The 21270-nt window shown below is 35.9% G+C and overlaps 1 protein-coding gene and 1 pseudogene across 1 annotated transcript in view; both read left to right on the forward strand.

Annotated features, from left to right (window-relative positions):
• MBTPS2 (membrane bound transcription factor peptidase, site 2) overlaps window positions 1–12805 on the forward strand; it is a 45746-nt gene extending 32941 nt beyond the window's left edge. Inside the window, exons 8-11 of the mRNA XM_063083408.1 lie at window positions 5658–5752; window positions 6125–6320; window positions 8654–8729; window positions 9863–12805. Coding sequence (XP_062939478.1) covers window positions 5658–5752; window positions 6125–6320; window positions 8654–8729; window positions 9863–10085 — 590 coding nt within the window. The 3' untranslated portion in view covers window positions 10086–12805. The remainder of the gene's footprint in view (window positions 1–5657; window positions 5753–6124; window positions 6321–8653; window positions 8730–9862) is intronic.
• Window positions 12806–19919: 7114 nt separating this feature from the next.
• Window positions 19920–20266, forward strand: LOC134366679 (developmental pluripotency-associated 5 protein-like; annotated as a pseudogene).
• Window positions 20267–21270: the final 1004 nt, after the last annotated feature.

A 21270-nucleotide genomic window follows, 5' to 3' on the forward strand; every position in this document is an offset into this window, starting at 1 on the left:
ATGCTATATTTTGGAGGTGTTTGTTTAAACACCTAAAGCAGATATTACTTTTTCTACACTAATAACAAATCAATCCCAAAATAATAATTCTTTATAATCTACTTCAGAATCAAACCCAAAATAATTCTTCAATATCTGTTTTATCTCCTTAGGAGTAACTATATCAGTGTACATGTTTATTTTACATGACCATATCTGATAAACCTGTGCCCCTATTTAACCATTTTTAGATGGAGTGCATATAATTAGCCAGTTTAAAGGAATATTAATGACTATAAATGTCACTTAAGATAGATACTAGATTTTTTTTTTTTCTAAAAAGATGACTGGTAAGGGGATCTTAACCCTTTGACTTGGTGTTGTCAGCACCACGCTCTCCCAAGTGAGCTAACCAGCCATCCCTATATAGGAATCCGAACCCGTAGCCTTAGTGTTATCAGCACCACACTCTCCCAAGTGAGCCACGGGCCGGCCCTATACTAGATTAATTTTAATGGCAGGCTTTGCCACTGGGGCTATGGACATTTGAGAAAGCTATGGGGGGCTGGCCGGTTAGCTCAGTTAGAGTGCAGTATTATAACACCAAGGTCAAGGGTTTGGATCCCTGTACTGGCCAGCCGCCAAAGAAAAAAAAGAAAAAGAATACTATCAATTGATAGTATTTTACATGTTTCTAGGTAACTTTGTTATCCTTCATTATGAGTACTGGTAAAAGATATGGCCAAATATGGTAATACAAGGTGGCCAGTAATCCAAGAGTTATTCATGTTCAATTTAGAGCAGAATTCAGTACATATAACTAAATTCTAGGAATTTACACCACTTCAGAACAATAAAGCCACCTTGGAAAGATCTAACCCTGGAAGTGCTTGTAAGCTGGCCTCTTATTTTCTGGCCTCTTATTTCATACCCTGACTCTCCCAGGTATAGTATTAAATTTTTAAAGATATTCCCTAAGATATTCATTAATTAAGGTATTAATTAAGCAGGCTAGATATTTTCCTGAAAATATTAATAAGTATATTTCTGGCAAATAAAATGTGGTTAATCTATCTGAAATGATTATACATTTTATGAAATTGTTGGGACCTGCATTTTTCTTCTGTTAACCCTTTCCCTTTTGTTTTTTAAACATTTACCTGCTTAACTGTGAACATTACCAGTACAGCCAAGGCTGGTCCAAGTCTACTTCTGCCCTTGGTGCATGGGGCAAGCCTAAGTGGCTTGTCCCAAAGGCTCTTTGGAGATTAAATGGCCTGTCTGGGAAGCTCCAAAAAAGGACACCAGATGAGAGCTTGGAGCCTTTTGCACCTGGGATAGTTCTCTGGTCTCATTCTGGGTCAAAACAAAACAAAAACTTTTCCCCCATTTATATTCAAGCCACTGCTTTTAGGATTGCTAGGTATCCATATACCACTTAGTGATTTGAATAGAACTGAAAGCTACAGGCAACTAATTTGGCTTTTTTGGGGGACTGTTTTCCTAACAAGGAGTTTGCATCCTCTCTCTTTAGTTTGAGGAGGCACTCTTCATTTCCTATATGCATAAAGCCAAATTCCTTTTTTCTTTCCTTAAAGCATCATCTTGAGTAAGGAAAACTGTCCTCAACAAGTCCAGCATTTGTACTACATTTTAAGAAATATGAGACAGAATATTAAAGGCAACTGCCACTTAAAATGAAGCCGTGAGCCCAGACTCAAGCATTCCCCTTAACCAGCCTATATTCCTATTCAAAGAAGGTGAGGGTATATGCCCTTACTTGCCTGGCAATGGGAATATTGTACTGCCTTACATGTCTGTAACTGAAGTGAGAAAAGGCCCTTCTTGATCTAGTTTAAGGTAGTAAAAGGAAAACTCTGGGCATCTTTTCCACAAACTTTGAGTACTCAGATTGTTTTTATGCCCTAATCTTCTCTAATATTTGAAAGAAAACATGTCTTGTTTCCCATTGTGTACATCAAGGTATGATCCAAGGTTTCTTTGCTATGCTAAATTGAAGAGTGAGAGTGTATGTATATGTGTGTGTGTATATATACTTGTGTGTGTGCGCATATGTGTGTATTTATAATTTTTTAACTACTTGTTACTAGGCAATGCTGGTGTAAAGTCTACGATAGAACTGAGAATAAATAGGCTTGCCTCCCCGTGTTAGCCCTCTAGCTATGCTTATATATTTAATAAGCTAGGGTAAGAAAATTGTTCAGTCAGTTCATTTTAGAGATATAGAAAGTGGTAAGGACTGTGAACGATAGAATGAAAAAGTCTCTTCTCTCCAGCCTTATTCCAAAATCACCTCTTGTTTAGACCATTGTTTGAAGACCAGACTATTTCTACGACTGTCCTAGGGCCCATCTTAGTGTGCATTCAGAATATACAGGTTCTCGTGGTGGTAGAATTATGAACTACTCTGGCCTTAAATTTTTCTAATTGTCTCCCAGACTGGGAACATTTAAAAGACAATTTTAATCTTCTAGAGTTAAATTGAACCTGTGAATGCCTTGAGACATTCCATTGCAGTCTTGAATCCTCCTTCCAAAGTAGAATTGGATTGGCCTCTCATGATTGATAGAAGTACACTGATGTAAAAAATTACTTGTGGCATTTCCATCTTATAGATTAAGAATTGAGTCACAGAAATTGGTTAAGTTGCTGGTCCTTTGTGTGACCCAGTAGAAAAGATTCTAAAATAAAATATTTTTTAAGGGGATGGCCAGTTAGCTCACTTAGAGCATGGTGCTGAGAACACCAGGGTCAAGGATTCGGTTTCCCTTACTGGCCAGCCGCCTTTAAAATATATTTGTGTATATATATATATATATTTAGGCCTGTAACTTTTAAAAAAAAGTGATATACAGAGAAATATCAAGTTGACTTCTCAAATGGAAACAAAATATTTAAGTCTTTATTAGAAAATTCTGTATGTCAGGAGGTACTTAGTCTTGTCAGCGAGGTCACAGCCATGGATTTATGTTTTGGTTAGAATAATCACCATAGGAAGAAGTCCTAACCCAGAGATCACAAATTGATGGTAGCTTAGAGGCCAAATCCAGCCTTAGTAAATGCATTTGCTTTGTCTTACACTGTGTTTTTTACATTTTTAATTGACTGCCAATATTTAAACTTCAAGAGGTTTCACATGAGGGCCCAGATCTCTGATTTCTCTTAGAACAAAATGGAAGATGTCAATTCTGAGCCCCAGGTTGAGTGACCTGGCTGCTAACCACTTAGAACAGGGTATGTATTTTCTAATTTACCACAGTCCCTACCCTTCCTATTTTTTCCACACATGATCCACTTCATTTATTTGGTACCTGCTTGGCTCCTTTAAGCATTTGTATTATCAGACCTGCTGTATCAATAGTGATATCAAGTCCTTGACTTCCAATTCTGTATTGTACACAATCCTCCAAGAAAAGTTAGTGATTAAGCATTAGTTGTAGATTGTATAAAATAATTACTAACACAAAGGCAGGTGATGTAGAACATTGTTTATGTACTTGGTGTATATTAAGTAATCCACTTTATGTGAGGGACTAAGAAGCTATTCCCTCAAGGAACTCCCAGTCTTGCCAAAGAAACAGGCCATACCCAGATTATTACAGTAAAAGATTAAATTTAAGTAATGACAGGAAATGGTGGGAGTTGGAGGAGATGATGACAGTCAGTCTTGACTGAGGAGATGAAGGCAGGTTTCACAGCAGCAGCCCTTAAGCTGGGCCTCAATGGTGAGTCTAATTTTAGGAGGCCAACATGGACCTGAATTTAAGAACCAGAGAACAAACGGTGGTCAGGAAACTGCAGTAATTCAGTTTAGCAAGAGAACAGCAGAAGATAAGGTGGTAAAACAAAGTGGAGGTCTATAAGTTTTGGGCTGTGGAGTTTAGACTTTATTGGGGAACAGTGCAGAGTCTTTGGAAATTTCAGATTAGAGAGATGATATTCTTGGAGTTCTACATTGGAAGATTAATCTGAAGCATTCCATATGTGTAGGACAAGCTTGCATATAGTAGCCAGGTGGGGTGCAAACAGATTTGTTAGGTCAGGTGAGAAGGAATTAGTCTGCACTCAAGTGGGAGTAGATAAGGAGAAAAATAATGTGGAGGTAAAAATTGGTGGGACTAGGCAACTGATCAAAGAGAACATTGAGGGCTTTAACCTGGATTGATAAAAATAAAAATCGTAAAAAACTTTTTAACTTATACTTTACCATTAGGGCTAATGAGTGATATAGGCACAAGTTTGATTTTGCCATTAGATTCACAATTTGCTTTAATATTGTAAATACTACTAATCACTCAAAATTAAATACCCATTCAGTTATGATTAAAAAAAAAAGAAGAATAAACTACCTACCCAGGGCTGGCCAGTTAACTCACTTGGGCGAGCATGATGCTAACACCAAGTTAAAGGGTTCAGATCCCTGTACCAGCCAGCCAGCAAAAAAAAATAAATAAATGAAAATAAAAATAAATACCCACACAGCCAACTAATGCAAAGGGAAAATTGATGCATCACTTAGTTTGCTTTGCCCCTGTTTTGTTCTTCACTATGTGTTGGTCAAGGACAGATAACAAGAGTGTGTGGCTAGGGAAGATCCAGTATAACTAATACAAGATATCTTCCTCAAATAATCTAGTAAAACAAAACAAAAAACTATTTAAAAAGCAAGCAAGCAAAAACTCTTGACTGACAGATGAAATCCTTGTAAAATTACATTGCATATTGACTAACATTTTCACGCTAAGTGCTCCTGAAGACACTTGTAGTAGAAAACCTTTTGGAGTACTAGAAAATGGGGATAACTTTACTCTTGAGTCTGTCCTCTTAAGCTCATCTGAGTGTGGTAGTTTGTAGTTAAGATTCAAATTTAAGTGGTGCTTACCACATATCGACTTATGCTTTACCAATTTGATGTGTTGAATGCGGGAAACCTTCCAAAATAAATGCATGAAATCATTTTTTGTCCCACCTGTATCAGTGATTTAGCTTCCTTATTCTTCCCCAGATACAAGTGAAGCAGTCCACCAAAGAACTTTAAAAAATAAATAAATAATGGAAATAAACAGTTGCCTCATTTCTGTTGTCTTTCAAAAATGGTACCTGGATTACTGGTATGCAGGCAAATATGTGTACATCTTTGGGTCAAATTGGGCTTTCCTGGTTCTGTGGGTAAAGCCCCAAAGTAAGCCTGGAAGTAGAGTAGGTTTTTTGGATATAATGGAGATGTCCTTAGTGATGAGAGTCTCTTAGGTCCTCTGGCCCCCTCTGCTTGCTAATACCACAGTACAGGAATTCAGAAGTAATGTTGGATCAGTGGCATTAGGGCATCTATTAGTGGCTCACTAAATATTTGTGCTTGGCCAGCTGGAGTTATTATTGCAAAACCTGAGACCCTGGAACTTCATTTTTATGGGTGGATAAGTTTATATGAGGACAACTAACCTGGGGTAAGTGCTGCTTCATGATTTCAAATTGGATGGATCTCTTTTTGTGATGTGAAATCAAACTGCAGTGAGTAGCTGTCAAGCTGAACTCTGAATTATTTAGTTGCTTCCAAATTCATATGCCATTTTACTCTTTTTGTCTTAAAAGCAAAATTTTTATTACAAATGTACTTCTATGTAACAGATTCTAATAACCACTGTATTTCTCTTTAGCATACAAACGGCTAGATGGTTCCACTGAATGCTGTAACAATCACAGCCTCACAGATGTGTGCTTTTCCTACAGAAATAATTTTAATAAGCGTTTGGTAAGTTGTCCCTGAGGCAGTCTTGCTTATATGATGTAACTGCTACAAAATGAACATATAAAACTAAAACAGAATCTATTAAAACTTCTCCGTTTAGTTCTATTTACCTTGTATCATTTATTAAAATCTGTACAATTCAGATGTCACATTTCATCTGAAAATCTTAAAAAAAATTATAGTGGTAATATTTTATTTGGCCAAAGTAGGGTACTTGAATCTAATTTATAGTAGGTGCAAATATATGGCAGTGCTTTTTTATGAACTTCATTCCTAACATGCTAGGTGACATGAAAAATATTGAAGGAATGTCACTTGGATTTTTCTTCTTAATAAATCATTTATAATATTGATTAATTAATATTTTATTTATAGCATACATGTCTGCCTGCCCGGAAAGCAGTTGAAGCCACCCAAGTTTGTAGAACCAATAAGGATTGTAAAAAAAGCTCAAGTTCAAGTTTCTGTATAACACCTTCTTTGGAAACTCACACTCGCTTAATAAAAGTGAAACATCCACCTCAAATTGATATGTTATACGTAGGACATCCACTGCATCTTCACTACACAGGTGGGTTTCATTGTGGTAGACCCTTGGAAAATCATTAATATCACATATGTTCTCAGTGGTAGAAACTCAGTACAAATCCTTGCATTATTTGTATTTATTATAAATTTGGTCACTTATCAAAGTCTTGTTAACTTGTTGTGAAGCATTACATGAAGTTTAGGCAGGAAGAAGATAATCTGAATTTATAAAGCAAGATGGAGCTGAATCCCATGCCTGCCTATGGAGTGCAACTCATTTTTCCTTCCCCACTATTTATGCCCAAGTCAAATAGATGATCTCTCAGATGTTCTTTGAGAGTTTAATTTATCCAAGCTCCCCCAAATAGTGGCAAGAGCAGCATACCCTAGAGAATAACAGGATGCATAGGGATGTGACTATAATTTATGTGTGATACATGAAGTTTATATGAATATAATTTCAAAAGTGGGCCAGCATAATCATTTTAACAGTGGCAACATGATTGGAATAAGTCTAAAGCTTCTCCATATGGCTGAAGATCATATAGTCTAACTCATTTTGTTGTACAAGATTTTTTGTGTTACTTTTTTTTTTATAACAGTGTACCATACAGGTCACCCACTCAAAGTGTACAATTCAGTGGTTTTTAATATATTCAGAGTTGTGCAACCATCACCACAATCTAGTTCCTGAACATTCATCACCCCAAAAAGAAACCCCATACCCAATTAAGCAGTCTCTCCCCAATATCCCTCAGCCCTTAGCAACCACTAATCTACTTTCTGTTTCTATGAATTTGCCTGTTCTGGACATTTCATATAAATGGAATATTTTGTGACTGGCTTCTTTCATGTAGCATAATTTTTTTAATGTAATTTTACATATTTGTGGGGTACAGTGTGTTATCTCAGTACATGCATATATTGTGCAATGATTCACTTAGGGTAGATAGCAAATCCATCAACTGAACATCTATCTTTTCTTTGTGGTGATTATGGTCAAGATCCTCTTTTCTAGCTGTTTAGAAATATGCAATGCAATATTACTAGCTCTAGTCAGCCTAGAACACCGGAACTTATTCTTCATGCCACCTCTTCCCCTCCCCATAACCCTCCTTCCCTTCCCAACCTCTGGTAACCATTATTCTACTCTCTACTTCTACGGGAACCACTTTTTTTTTTTTTTTTTTTTTTTTAGATTCCACATATGAGTGAGATCATGTGGTATTTGTCTTTCTGTGCCTGGCTTACTTCACTTAACATGATGGTCTCCAGTTCCATCCATGTTGCTGCAAATGACAGGATTTCATTTTCTTTTTATAGATGAATAGTATTCCATTGTGTATATATACCAGTTTTTTTAATCCATTCATCTGTTGATGGGCAGTTAGGTTGATTCCATCTCTTAGCTATTGTGAATAGGCATGTAGCATAATGATTGCAGGGTTCATCCATGTTGTAGCATGAATCAGTACTTCATTTCTTCTATGGCCAAATAATATTCCATTGTTTAGATAGACCAGGTTTTCTTTATTCATTCATCAGTTGGTGGACATGTGTGTTTTATGTTAATCTTTTTTTTGGGGGGGAGGGGGGCAGCTGGCCAGTACAGCGCGATCCAAACCCTTGACCTTGGTGTTATAACACCTTGCTCTAACCAGCTGACCTAACTGGCCAGCCCTGATGTTTCTTTAAAAGGCTCTCTCATTGCTTTTATATTCATATCCTGAAATACAACCAGGGTCATTTTTCTTATTAGTTTGACACTGAATGACTCTAGACTGCGAATATTAAATACAGCCTCAACAAATGAAGAAACCTCCCAAGTTGTGGCAATTCAGAAATGTGTACTGTGGGTTCTGCCTAATTACAGGTAGTTTTTAATGAACAAAAACAGGATTATAGAATCCACAGAGTTAGAAGAGACTTTAAAAATTCCCTCATCTTAATTTTTGTTTTAGCAATGAAGAAAAAACCAAGATCACAAAGAGGTTAACTAGCATAGTAGTTGCAGTAAATGTGATTTTAAGGTTATACGTCTTTGAAAGGGTAAAGACTCTTTTGATGTAAATTATAGTAATTTTTTTTGTCAGTCTCTATATTTGGTAATTATACTTGGTATACAGTCAGCTTTATCTTACTCTCACCTCAAAATATAATTACACACTGGGATATGAATTTTTTCATCCTATTATTTTATTAGATGTTTTAGAATAATCAATTGCTTTTATATGTGAGCCTGCCTGCATTTGTTTAGGAAGGGCTTTTTCAACTGATGTAATCGACTAGTCCAATTTTTGACCATATGTAAAATTTATAATGCTGTTGTTTATCTGATATGAATAATATTCCTTATTTCTTGTTTTTCTTTTTTAGTGAGCATCACCAGTTTTATCCCACGTTTCAACTTTCTGAGTATAGATCTGCCAGTGGTTGTGGAGACATTTGTCAAGTATCCTTACTGTTGTGAAAAATGTTTTAAAAGTGTGTTACTTGGAGCTTGGTCAGTTTTACCTTGAATAGAGCATTACAAGGATAGGCCTTAAAAGTATCACTTAATTGCTAACAACTAAAAAAGAGACCTGAACATTGAAAGAGATCAGATTGTAACTAAGAGGGAAGAAGTCAGAGGAGAAAGATTGATCAGAGAGAGAGAAATGTTAAGATGTGGAAAGGAAGGAACCCAGAATACAAATTGAGAATTGAATTTATAAGTCTAAAATCTTTAAGTAAGTTTATAAAGGATAAAAGCTTCAATTACTATGAGGTAATGAATTCTGCCCCACCTGAGCCTGTTAGTTTTGACCAAACCAGGAACTACATAAATCCATCCCACTAGTCCCAGGGAAAATTGAGTAAGGATAATCAAACTGGTTTCCACTACTAAAAGAACAATTCAGAGGACAAAATCTCATGTGGTCTTTAGCATATTACGTTGCATATAAAAGATGATTTTTTTTTTTTAAATGATTATTATGTAGAATTGAATTAATGGAAAGTTTTGGAAGGGTTCTTTCTTTTTGTTCCTTCAAATCTTTTAAATTTCTTTCCTCAATGATTTGCAAAAAAATGAAAAGGAAAACAAATGAGCAGTTCTAAAAAAATGTGTACCATCAAGATTGTGCCTCATAGACTCTGCAGCTTTGTCACAGAGAGACTTATGCTGTGACCTTACAGATGACAGTACAATAAAATAGGGCTCAAGGGCCAAAATCTGTGTTTCCTAATACAAATAATACTTTATAAAGATTAAAAAGTAATTTTTCCCTTATTTCTTTCACATTTCTTTCCTTTGTTGTTTCATCAAAGGATTAGAAAAACTTGGTCTTCCTAGGAGTTCATTATAGATTGGCTTAGTTTGTAAGTGGTTGGCCTTTATTTTCCTAGTCAAGGTTTTTGAACTTCAAAATAATATAAGCTCATTTGTTTTAAATAGTAGAGATCTAAGAAGGAATGGGAGAGATTTAAAGAAAGTAAAGAAGTCAACTGTAATCTCAAATTCATAGTAAAACATCTTCTTCTGAGTCACAGAAATGTGCTTTCCACCCAAACGTCACAGTCAGCTTCTTAACTGATTTTAACCAGGTACCTGATTTCCCTCTCAGGAGCTCTGGCTATTGTTAATGCAGTGCCCTGCTTTGCTTTGGACGGACAGTGGATTTTAAACTCTTTCCTGGATGCCACCCTTACCTCAGTGGTTGGAGACAATGATGTCAAAGATCTAATAGGATTTTTCATCTTGCTTGGTGGCAGTGTACTTTTGGCTGCCAACGTTACCCTAGGACTCTGGATGGTTACAGCACGGTAATATTTGCACTCATGTGACAGAATCTTTGAGTTACAGTATGCAGCTATGTGGTAATATCCATTGCCATTGAAATCCTTACTTGGTATGAAATATAAACTGTTCCCTTAAAACTACATCGTAACCAACAACTTTGAGCTCCTCTTATATCCAGAGTACCCAAACTCTGCAGTGAGGGATGAGCAGGAGAATTAAAAGGCATAGTCCCTCATTGCATTTTACTTTTACAGACTGAATGTACACACTTCAGATGCTTGTGGAACAATTTCTAAACAAGTGCAAATGTATGTAATACCATTTTGTGTGACTGCATATCGTGTTGAAATAATATAAAGGAGAACAGAATTGGGTGGAATTAATCATGAAAAACTTCTTGAAAAAGCATCATTAATCAAGATTTGAAGGAGACCTTCCACTTTGGCCAAGTGGAAGGATGAGTGTTTTCTTGGCCTATATCTCTTGTCCTTTTCTTGTTTGAAAAGTATTTTAAAACTTAATGTGTATTATTTTATATTCTGAAAACTGACGTCTGGATACAATTAAATTAGTAAGATTCTATAAAAGAATCTGCTGACATGAAAGGGAAAATCTTTGTAACATCATGCCAAATAAACAAACAAGAAGTAGGGCCTATGATATCATGAGGCGTGTTTTGCCCCACAAGAGTTGCCTCTTTGATAATGTCTCCACCCCCTCACAAAGCAGCACTAGCCTTGACATTAAGAGTGAGCTGCAGGAAGTGTCTCACCAGCAGCATGTGAGCTGAGGCAGTTAGGGTTGAACCTCAGAACTGAGCCTGGTCTTACAGACCACAGGGTCTTCAGCAGTCCTGGTTACCATTCTTGAGAGAGTTTTGAAGCTTGGAACTCTTCCAGGGTAGACATTTTCTCTTGTGCTGCTGAGGCCTTCTGGGGCCTAGCTCCTAGGTTCCTGTCTTCAAGAAGCAACAACCAAAAACCCTGAGCCATACTCTGTCCTCACCAGCAGCTCCCATGTTTCTCTGTGTCGGGTGATTAAACACCTAGTCCTTGCTTTCCATCTCTCCCCTAAGCTACCTCTGTGGGTCCGCAGAAGACTTGGTAGTATAGTGAGAATGGCTACACACGAGTACAAGTGTGGATTTGCCAGAGCCTGGGAACTGACTTGAACCCAAAAGAGCCACACCTAGTTTGAGGTCTTGTCGAGTGGAAATGCAGCCCTGGGAAATTTTGGAAGTCAACAAACCAGTGTGAAGTTGTTGGTCTTAGAAGTGTATGAACATGCTGTCTCTGATGAAAAATACATGTTTCTCTCATACACTCAAAAGTGATAAAAGGCAATAACTCATTAATAGCCATGTAGCCAGCTTCTTCACTCAGTGAGGCATTCCATGGGGTTACCTTTTTTAGATCACCGAGTTGCTCTTTAAACACTAAAACTTTTTAATCATTTTAAGAAACTCTTTTTAGATTGTATTACAAATTTGCTTTCTTAAAACAAATTATATATTGAATATAATTTTAACATTTTATTATTGACTCAGGTCATCAGTTAATACCAGTACTAAAACCATACAAATTATTGGTTTATCCCAGAAAGTATGGCATTTGTTCTATTCTTAGGTAGACAGTCATTCAGGATCAAAATGTATTTGCATAGTAACGTTAAGACCTGTTCAGGTAGTAGAGTTTTGGGAATGCCATGAACTACTTATATAATTAATTCAGTTACATGAACTAAGCAATTTACTAATTAAATGTTGTATATGTGCAAGCCAATTTTTAAAAAACAAAAATTTTTAATAGAGGAAATTCTATTCATTAACTTCTTTTTCTAGGTTTAAAAAAAAAATCTCACTTTATTTTAGCTGTTAAATGTCTTGGTCTGTTGATCTATCGGGTCAGGGTTTGGGAACCACTCTACTAGGAAATTGAGCAGATCAGTACCATTTGTATAGAAGTGGCCTCATTGTGGAAGAAAGGAAATATTGTTGTTTCTTCAGCTTGATTGTGGGCACTTCTAGAGCAAGGACCATGTCATATTTATCTTTGCATCCCTGGCACGGTGCATGAGACATCAAAAGTACCTAATAAATGTGGTTGAATGGATAATGATTAGTGTTATTTATGGATTAGAAAAGCATGTTTCTATTTAAGTAAGCTATAAAAAGTACTATTGACTATTTACTGTAAATATATGTTAACATAAAAAAATAACCTGGTCTTGTGTCCCTGGTGTATTATCATCTTTATGGAAAGAATCCATTTTGGTTTCTGTAGAGTGATTAGAAAAATGAATTATTTTAAGGATTTGAAGAAAGTGCTCATTCTGTGTTGTCACTTTGTTCAACAGTAAAACTTTATTCTGTGTTCCTACTCTGCATTGTTTACAAGTTTGAGAGTTCTTTTTTTAATCACCTACAATCTTAAAAATGTATATATTCTTTTCAGCATCTCAGTTTGGTCAAGCTAAATTTGACCTTTTGATAATCACTCTTATAGGTCATTGTCTGTTCTAACAGCAAATTGTAAACATGTGCTTCGTAGATATGTGGCTCTCAGTCATCATTTTGTCCTATGATATTTATTGAATGTCCACATAGTAATGGTGCACAGGTATTTTTTTCTATAAATCTTTTGACTGTGTTGTAATTCATTCTTAAGCTTTAACTTGAAGATATCATTATTGCCAGCATTTGATGTTTAGCAATAAAAGCATAAATGTGTACCAGCATTTTATGTTAATCATCATCTATGTGTTGTCTTTTTAAAAAGAATTTGTACTCTTTTCTATCAAAATTTTTCCCATTATATAAAGATCTTATTTGTTTTTAAATTCTTGATTCTAAAAGCAGCCTTCAGTTTTCATTCATAGAATCTGTGTAAGAAAGTTGTTATAGGCCTCAGGAAGAAGTCTTTAAATGATGCTCCTGTTCTCTCACTACTGTTTTGGAAATGGCCAGTTTATGGATGAAGAAAGAAGACTATTATGTTTACTTTGATTTGTGTCCAATATAAACATACACACAGAGACACACACACATGCACACTTTCTTTCTAGGTTATTAAGGGCCAGATAAAATAGGCAGGCAATTTGTGGTGGGAAAGGGGGAGGGGGAGGGGGGTTAAGGGAGGAATTGGTAAAGGGCCACAAAAAATGATTATATTATATAATGTTGAATATACTAATTATCCTGATTTGAGTATCACATATCACAAACAGGTATTGATACTCTGTATCCCACAGATATGTACAATCAACTGTTTCAATTTAAAAAAATAAACCAATAGGCTGGGAATTTAACCCAATTCCTGATTATCTAGCCTCATTCCACTTCTCACCTCTGATCCTGTTACACCACAGTTAAGAGCCATCAGACTAGATGACGGATTATCTAAACCACTTTTTTTTAAGAACAACTTTATTGAGATATAATTAAATACCATACAGATCACCTACTTAAAATGTGCAATTCAGTGTAAGTCATTTTTCTTTTAATGTCTGATTAAACAGTAGTATATGTGTGCTTTAGTAAAATCTAACCTTTTAAGTAAACGTATATGTGATATTTCACAACTTTTTAACTCTTGAGTGGCCTCCAGCACTGGAATAGAGTTGACTAACACATTTATTTTTAAGGTGAAATGTGGATACACTTTGAGGCAGTATGTCTTTTTAATCAGGGCATGTGCAAGCTACTCTTGCTGTTTAGGCCATACTAATTTAAATATCCATTGTATAGTTTATCAGACCATGGCAGATGAATTCAATGAAAGGAAAGCCTCTATTTTAGAACCTAATACTACAATAGGTTATACTCAGGGTGGAATTAGAAAAAGGTGGTAATTTTTTACAATTTTTAGAGGAAGTTGTAATTCTAACTACCAAGCAGGTTATATTGTGTAATTTAATTTCCCATTAAAACACCCTTATTTCTTAGTTTTGTTAATGATTGATGGATAGTCAATAATTGTCCCTTCTTAGTCACTGAATGCTTCTCAAACGTTTCTACTGATATGTTCCTGGCACTGTACAGGAGGGGAAACCCAAAAGGATCTCAGAGTAGAACCCTGTAATTGGCTCTCCATGGTATAAAATTGAAGTCTCACTTTCTCTTAAATTCATGTGGATTTTGCATTCCATTAATCAGGCATCATAAAAGCAGTTCTCCTCTTAAAGATATGAAACTTTCAGAATATTAAGATTTTCTTTATTTCTAAAACACATTGGTAGAAAGTTTCTAACAGCTGATCTGGAGACTAGTGAAAGTCTATAAGTTTTTATCCATCCATAATGAAATTAAAAAAATTAAGATCATGCATATTGTCTTTAATTACAAAATAAATGTATGATTGCTGTTATAATTCTGCCTGCAGCCTTTTATAAAAGAGCTCTCCTCTATTTGGAGTATGGAAACACATACTTAATTTCCCTTAGCATTGCCAGATTGCCCTCCAGAATGGCTTTTTGTAACTGACACTCTCTTATCAGCAAGGCATGAGAGTTTCATGTTTCCCCACACCCTTACCTCCACTTGAATTATCTGACTTCCATGTTCTGACAAATCTGTTGGGTGTAATGACATTTCATTTTGGTTTGCATTTCTCAGATTATTAATAAAGTTGCACATCCATATAGTTGTTAAGCCTTTGGATTTTTCATTCTGCCACCTGTTTATTGATATCCTTTGCCCAGTTTTCCATCAGGTGTCCTAATTTTTTCTTATTGATCCATAGGAATTTCTTGTATATTTTAGATTAGGGGTCAACAAACTATGGCCTGCTCACTACCGATTTTTGTAAATAGTTTTATTGGAACACAGCCACATTCATTCATTTATGTGTTATCTCTGGTTGCTTTCATGCTACAATGCTAAGTTGAGCAGTTATAATGGAGACTATATAGCTCACAAAGCCTAAAATATTTGCCATATTTTACAAATATACAGAAAAACCTATGTTCTGGATATGAATCTTTTTATACAACAACCCATGTTCCAGATATCAATCACTTGTCCATTTTAGATGGTTGCTGTGGATTGAGACTCATTGAAACTTGATCCCCATGTAATAGTGTTAAGAGGGTGGGAAATCCAATTATGGTATTTGAAAGATGAGGTCTTTAAAAGGTATTGGATCGTGACAATGAGGCCCTCGTGAATGGACTAATCCATTCGAGGAGTAATGGGTTAACGGTTTAATGGGTTATCATGGATGTACACTGGTGACTTTATAAGGAGAGCACATGGAAGAGCTCATGCCATTCTCACCATGTGATACTCTGCGTTGCCACAGGACTCTGTACATAGCCTCCACCAAGAAGACGGCCCTCACCAGATGCTCCCTGGGCCTTGAACTTCCCAGCCTCCAAAATCGTAAGAATAGATTTCATTTTCTTTATAAATTAGCCAGTTTCGGGTATTCTGTTATAAGCAACAGAAAGTGGACTAATACAATATTGCAAATAACTTTTCCCAGTTTCTCACCTATCTATAAATTTTATTTATGAGGCCCTTTGTTGAACAAGGATTTTTAGTTTGATGTAGTCAAATCCTTTAATTTTTTAATTTATTGTTTGCATTTCATGGGTCTTACTGAAAAAGTCCTGTCATGCCCCAAGGTCACAATAATATTCTCCTACATTTTCTTCTATTTGCTTTGGAGTTATACTTTCAAGGTGAGATCTTTAATTTCTGGAATATATGGTTTGAGATAGGGAACCCAAGTTTATTTTTCCGTATAGACAGAACTATACTTAAAATAGGCATAATAGTATTTTTCTTTTTAAGACTGTTAAAACAGTTTATGTAAAGTTCTTAACACGGTGCCTGGCATACTGAAGTTAATATTAGTTATACTTATATTACTTATTTTCAGAATGCAGAATTATGACATAATTTGCCCTGATATCTCAATCTCCACTAGTGTTAGATCTTGACTCCTTTTGGTATGCCTTCTAGGCTTCCAGTGCCTTTAGGCTGGTTCTGGTTGTCCAGAGTATCTCCCAGGCCTTGACACTTTCAAGCATTTATTTCCCCAATCAAAATGGACCAAAAATTGCAATATTTGAACTATTGGCTAAAGATTTTGCTTTGTGGAACTAGTCAAAATACCGTTTGTTTGGGATGGCCCGTGGCTCACTCGGAAGAGTGTGGTGCTGATAATACCAAGGCCACGGGTTCGGATCCCATATAGGGATGGCTGGTTAGCTCACTTGGGAGAGCGTGGTGCTGACAACACCAAGTCAAGGGTTAAGATCCCCTTACCGGTCATCTTTATAAAAAAAAAAAATCTTTGTTCATGGGTGTGTTCACTGGTGATAACATAAGCCAACATTTAAATCTGGTCTTATGAAAAAAGTATCTTAACTCAGAAGAAGGCATTGTGACAAAACAATATAGGAGAGAATTGGGGGAAGGATGGCCTTTGAGACCACCAAATCAGAAAAGAGAAAGCTATCTACTCAGTGCATGGTCTTGGATATGGTATTTCAAAATAAAGTTTTTTGGGGAGACCGGCCTGTGGCTCATGTGGGAGAGTGTGGTGCTGATAACACCAAGGCCATGGGTTCGGATCCCCATATAGGGATAGCTGGTTAGCTCACTTGGAGAGCGTAGTGCTGACGACACCAAGTCAAGGATTAAGATCCCCTTACTGGTCATCTTTTTTATTATTTATTTTTTATTATTTATAAATAAATAAATGAATGAATGAATAAAAAATAAATAAATAAATAAATTCTTTTTTACATATTCATTTTAATTTGCATTTTTTTGGTAAGAAAAGAGGCTAAACTTTCTTTTTTTAATATGTGTGTTCTTTTGTAGATTGTTTATCCACGTGTTTTGCCCATATTTCCCTGCAGTGATTGTCATCTTCTTATTGCTTTTCATCATTCAGGATTCACATTTTTTTTTTTTTTTTTTTTTCCGTGACCTGCACTCAGCCAGTGAGTGCACCAGTCATTCTTATATAGGATCCGAACCCGCGGCGGGAGCGTTGCCGTGCTCCCAGCGCAGCACTCTACCAAGTGCACCACGGGCTCGGCCCAGGATTCACATTTTTACAAAACATTATAAACATATTTGACCATACCTTAGCTTCTTTTACAGGTCACTGACTTTCATACTTTATTCCTAGCATTCTTTTCTTACCGTTCAACCACTTTGTTTCCATCCCTTAATGGCTTCTGATTTTCCTTCTAGGCTTTACGTGTATCACCAGATATCTACAATGGGAGGTAGCACTTTGCAATTTACAAACATTCACTTTTCCAGTTCATGGCACTGCTTTTCGGTCATGAAAATAGCTAGGAAAAAGAGATTGATAATCAGGAGTTTGTTTGGAGAGTATAGAATTGGAGATAGTATAGGAGACAGGTAGTGTAATTTTTTTTGCCTTTATAGAAAAATAATTTCTTACTAGAAAAGAAATGCACATTCATTATAGAAAATATGTTAATGAAAGTAAATTGTGATTTATTGAAAAAATAGGAATATATTATATATGAACTGGTAAGCTGCTGTTTAAACTTAACAGTGTATTATAAGCATTTTTTCATGTTATTAATATTCTAGTATTATTTCAAGGGCCATATAATATTGCAGTGTTAAATATGCCATAATTTAATCAATCCCTACTATTTCCAATTTCACAGTGTTACAAGGAAAGCTGTTAGGAATATCCTTGTGATTAAATCTTTTTGCATGTCTATAATTTTTGGGGATAATTCTGGAAACTCTTTGGAAAATCCTAGAGGAAAGATTGCTATCTTGAAGTGTGACCACAGTTTTATATATACATATTGCCTTTTTGCATTTAAATTCTTTCTGTTAATTAGGTATATATAAATGGCATCGTTTTAATTTGCATTTATTTTTATTTATTTATTTATTTATTTTTGCTGTACCTGCTGGCATGGGATAATTTGCATTTCTTTGATTAGAAAAAAGGCTGAAATTTTAAAATGTATTTATTAACCGTTATGTTCTTTTTGTTTATCCACATCCTTTGCCCATTTTTTCCTGGGAGTGATTATTATGTTCTTGTTGCTTTTCCTCATAAGCACAGCTGTTCCCTTTGATTTGTTCCATGTGAATATATTAAAACTTCATTTAAGTATAATGTTTATCCTTACATTTTTATATATCATGGTCCGTCAGTCTTTGCCATATGTTTTCCACCTTTGGTGATAAGTTTTGAAAGTCTTTCCCACCCCAAGATTTTATAAATATTCACAAACATTTTCTTACAATAATTTTATGATTTAATTTTTCAAACATTCAACTCTTTAACCCATACGTAATATATTTTGATGTTGGTGCAAAGTAGGGATATAACCTTATGGTTTGTTTTTCCTAAATGATTAATCAGTCATCCAAAAGGAGATGGTTAGTCTTAAGAGGTATTTCATACCAGCCAAGGAAAGGCATAAATTTACATCCTTTGGAGAGAATAAATATAATGAGTGGAACTGCTTCTTATTTGAAAAAAAAAATCTTATTTATATAGGAGGAGACTATTATTTTACTTTTATAATTCAGTAATACAATGAAGTATGTTTTGGTTGAATAGAGTGCTTAAATCATTTTTTTTCTCAAGGTGTTTGTATTACTCAACCTCTGTTGCTTTTAACAGAGTACCTGAAGCTGGGTAATGGATTAAGAAAATAAAATTTACTTCTTACAGTTTGGAGGCTGGGAAGTCCAAGGTCCAGGGAACACATCTGGTGAGGGTTTTCTTCTTTGCAGGGTTTCTTTACAGCAATGCAGGTATCACATGACAAGAATGGGCTGAACAAAAGTGAGCTGAACTTCTCGTGCACTCTGCTTATAAAGCCATCAGGCATACCACCAGCGCCAAGGAGCATGCCAAAAACATCACCTCCGTGTTGGTGGCCCACCACAGCCACCACAATAACCACAGCTGCCGCAAAAGTGGCTAGAAATCACAACCACCACGTAGATGGTCCATCAGCCACTGGAGTGCATTGACACAAGGAGAGTCACCAGCAGAGACCAAAGAAAAGAAGAGGATGTCTCTCTCCACAAAGCCCATTCCAGAGTGACAGAAGAAGCATCTGCTCTACGATAAAATTGGGGGACCTGAACACACCTTTCAGCATTGGACAAATCATCTAGACAACAAATCAGCAGAGTAACCATTACTCTTTCAGAGGGAGAGAAGAAATCTAGGGTTTTCAGTGGTGGGAGGAGGGAGGGAGAGGGAGATAGGGAGAAATTGGACAAGGGGCATAAAGAAAAAGTACAATTTGTGACAATATACATACTAGTAATATTGATTTGATCAACATATGTCAACACTGAATCCCAAAAATATGTATATTCAATTACAATACAAAAAAACCCACACACCCATTAGTCCACAATGGATCAATCTATTCATGAGGGTAGAGTCCTCACAATCTACTCACTTTTCAAAGGCCCCACCTTTAATTACCATAATTGGATTTCCCACCCTCTTAACACTGTTACAATGGAGATTAAGTTTCCAATACATGAACTTTTGGAGGACTCATTTAACCCATAGCAGTGTTTTTATTTCTTGTGGAAATAGTGTTTGTCATTTCCAAACAATATAGATTAGCAATCTGGAGATTATCCTTAACACATATCATCATCTAAAGGTACGGTTTTCAGGGCTGGCCAGTTAGCTCAGTTGGTCAGAGTGTGGTGTTATAACCCCAAGGTCAAAGGTTCAGATCCCCATACTGACCAGCCACCAAAAAATAAATAAAATAAAGGTATTGTTTTCATCAACTTCTTAATTGAAATTTTTGTGTGTGTGGGCATGGTAAGGCCTAGCCTCCCTCAGAGTGGTTAATTTCAAGGGACTAGAGATGGGAACACTCCCAGAACATAAAGATTCCCCACCATGGATGAAGGTTCCTGAAGATCTGAAAGATCAAGATGTGTTTCAGGTCCAGATGCGGCTGCTGGAAGACATGTTTGGCCCAGACAGATCTCAAATTCCTTACATCAAGCAAATAAGCATAGCCATGCCCGAGCTGAAGGCTGTGGAATCTTTGGACCTCACCAAGGTCGTAGTTTATGGCTCTTGTACAAGCTCCAGATGAAATGGATGCCCCAGTCCATGGCTGAGTGGCACTGCCAGCGGCAGGAGCAAGGGATGCTCAGACTTGAGGAAGACGTAAGTGCCCTCGAACTAGGCCCTTGGATGAAGTGAAGCCAGTTTTTGGCCAACATGACTGGGACCAGGATGTAGAGATTAGGTTGTGGCTGGACTGGAGTGGTTCTGGCTTTATTTATACTCTGCTGCAGCCTGAAGAGCTAAGAAAAAAACAGCCGCTTTTGGGTCTCTGCTTTTGCTCTAAGTCTTGATGTGAATATCTTTTTCCAAGGTTGCTAATTAAGTAATAAAATTTTAAATAAGGTAAAAAAAAATTTTTTTTCTTTTGCTTCATAGATTTTCAAGCTTTAGTTCCTCTAACTATAGATTTAATATTAGCCTTTAAAGGTTAAAAAAAAAAAAAAAAAACTCTTCATAACAGATATCCTTATTTTAAAGTATTTTATCTTCATCTGTTTTAGTTATATAATGATTAGGTATGAAACACTATTCCTGGATCACTTGTTCAAATACATGCATTAATTTTTATTGTCATAATTTAAATTATGAAAATAAGGGGTAATGAGGATACTATGAATTTTTATTTTATTTCTTATAAATTTTAACGGTTTTTTCCATTCATAATAAATGACCGGTTTAAAAGAAGTTAGTTAAATGTGTTTTTTTTTCCCACTTAAAATGCTTTTCTTCTGAGTTCACTATAGTTGGTTTTTAAACTTGCCAAATTTTAGAGTAGGACTCTTGTAAATATGTTACACTAAGAGGTGATTATTGGATAAAAAAGTTCCATTTTTCTTGCTCATCCCCATTCTTCAATCATTAGAACTGATATGTACAGTCTTTCATTTATTTAAGGCACACCTACTACATGCCAGGCACTGTTCTAAGGCTCTGGGAATACAGCAGTAAATAAGACAATTTTTTTCTTTTGTATTTTATAAGAAAAAAAAATCATTTGCTTTTAAACCAATAAATATATACTTAGCACTACTGAGTGTTGCAAGCATGGAGTGGCATAATATTAAGCTAAGAAGATTACCAGAGGCTAAGTCTTAAAAATACATTAAGGAGGGCTGACCAGTTAGCTCAGTTGGTTAAAG

This window comes from Cynocephalus volans, chromosome X (assembly GCF_027409185.1).
Source record: "Cynocephalus volans isolate mCynVol1 chromosome X, mCynVol1.pri, whole genome shotgun sequence".
In the NCBI taxonomy this organism is placed as follows: domain Eukaryota; kingdom Metazoa; phylum Chordata; class Mammalia; order Dermoptera; family Cynocephalidae; genus Cynocephalus; species Cynocephalus volans.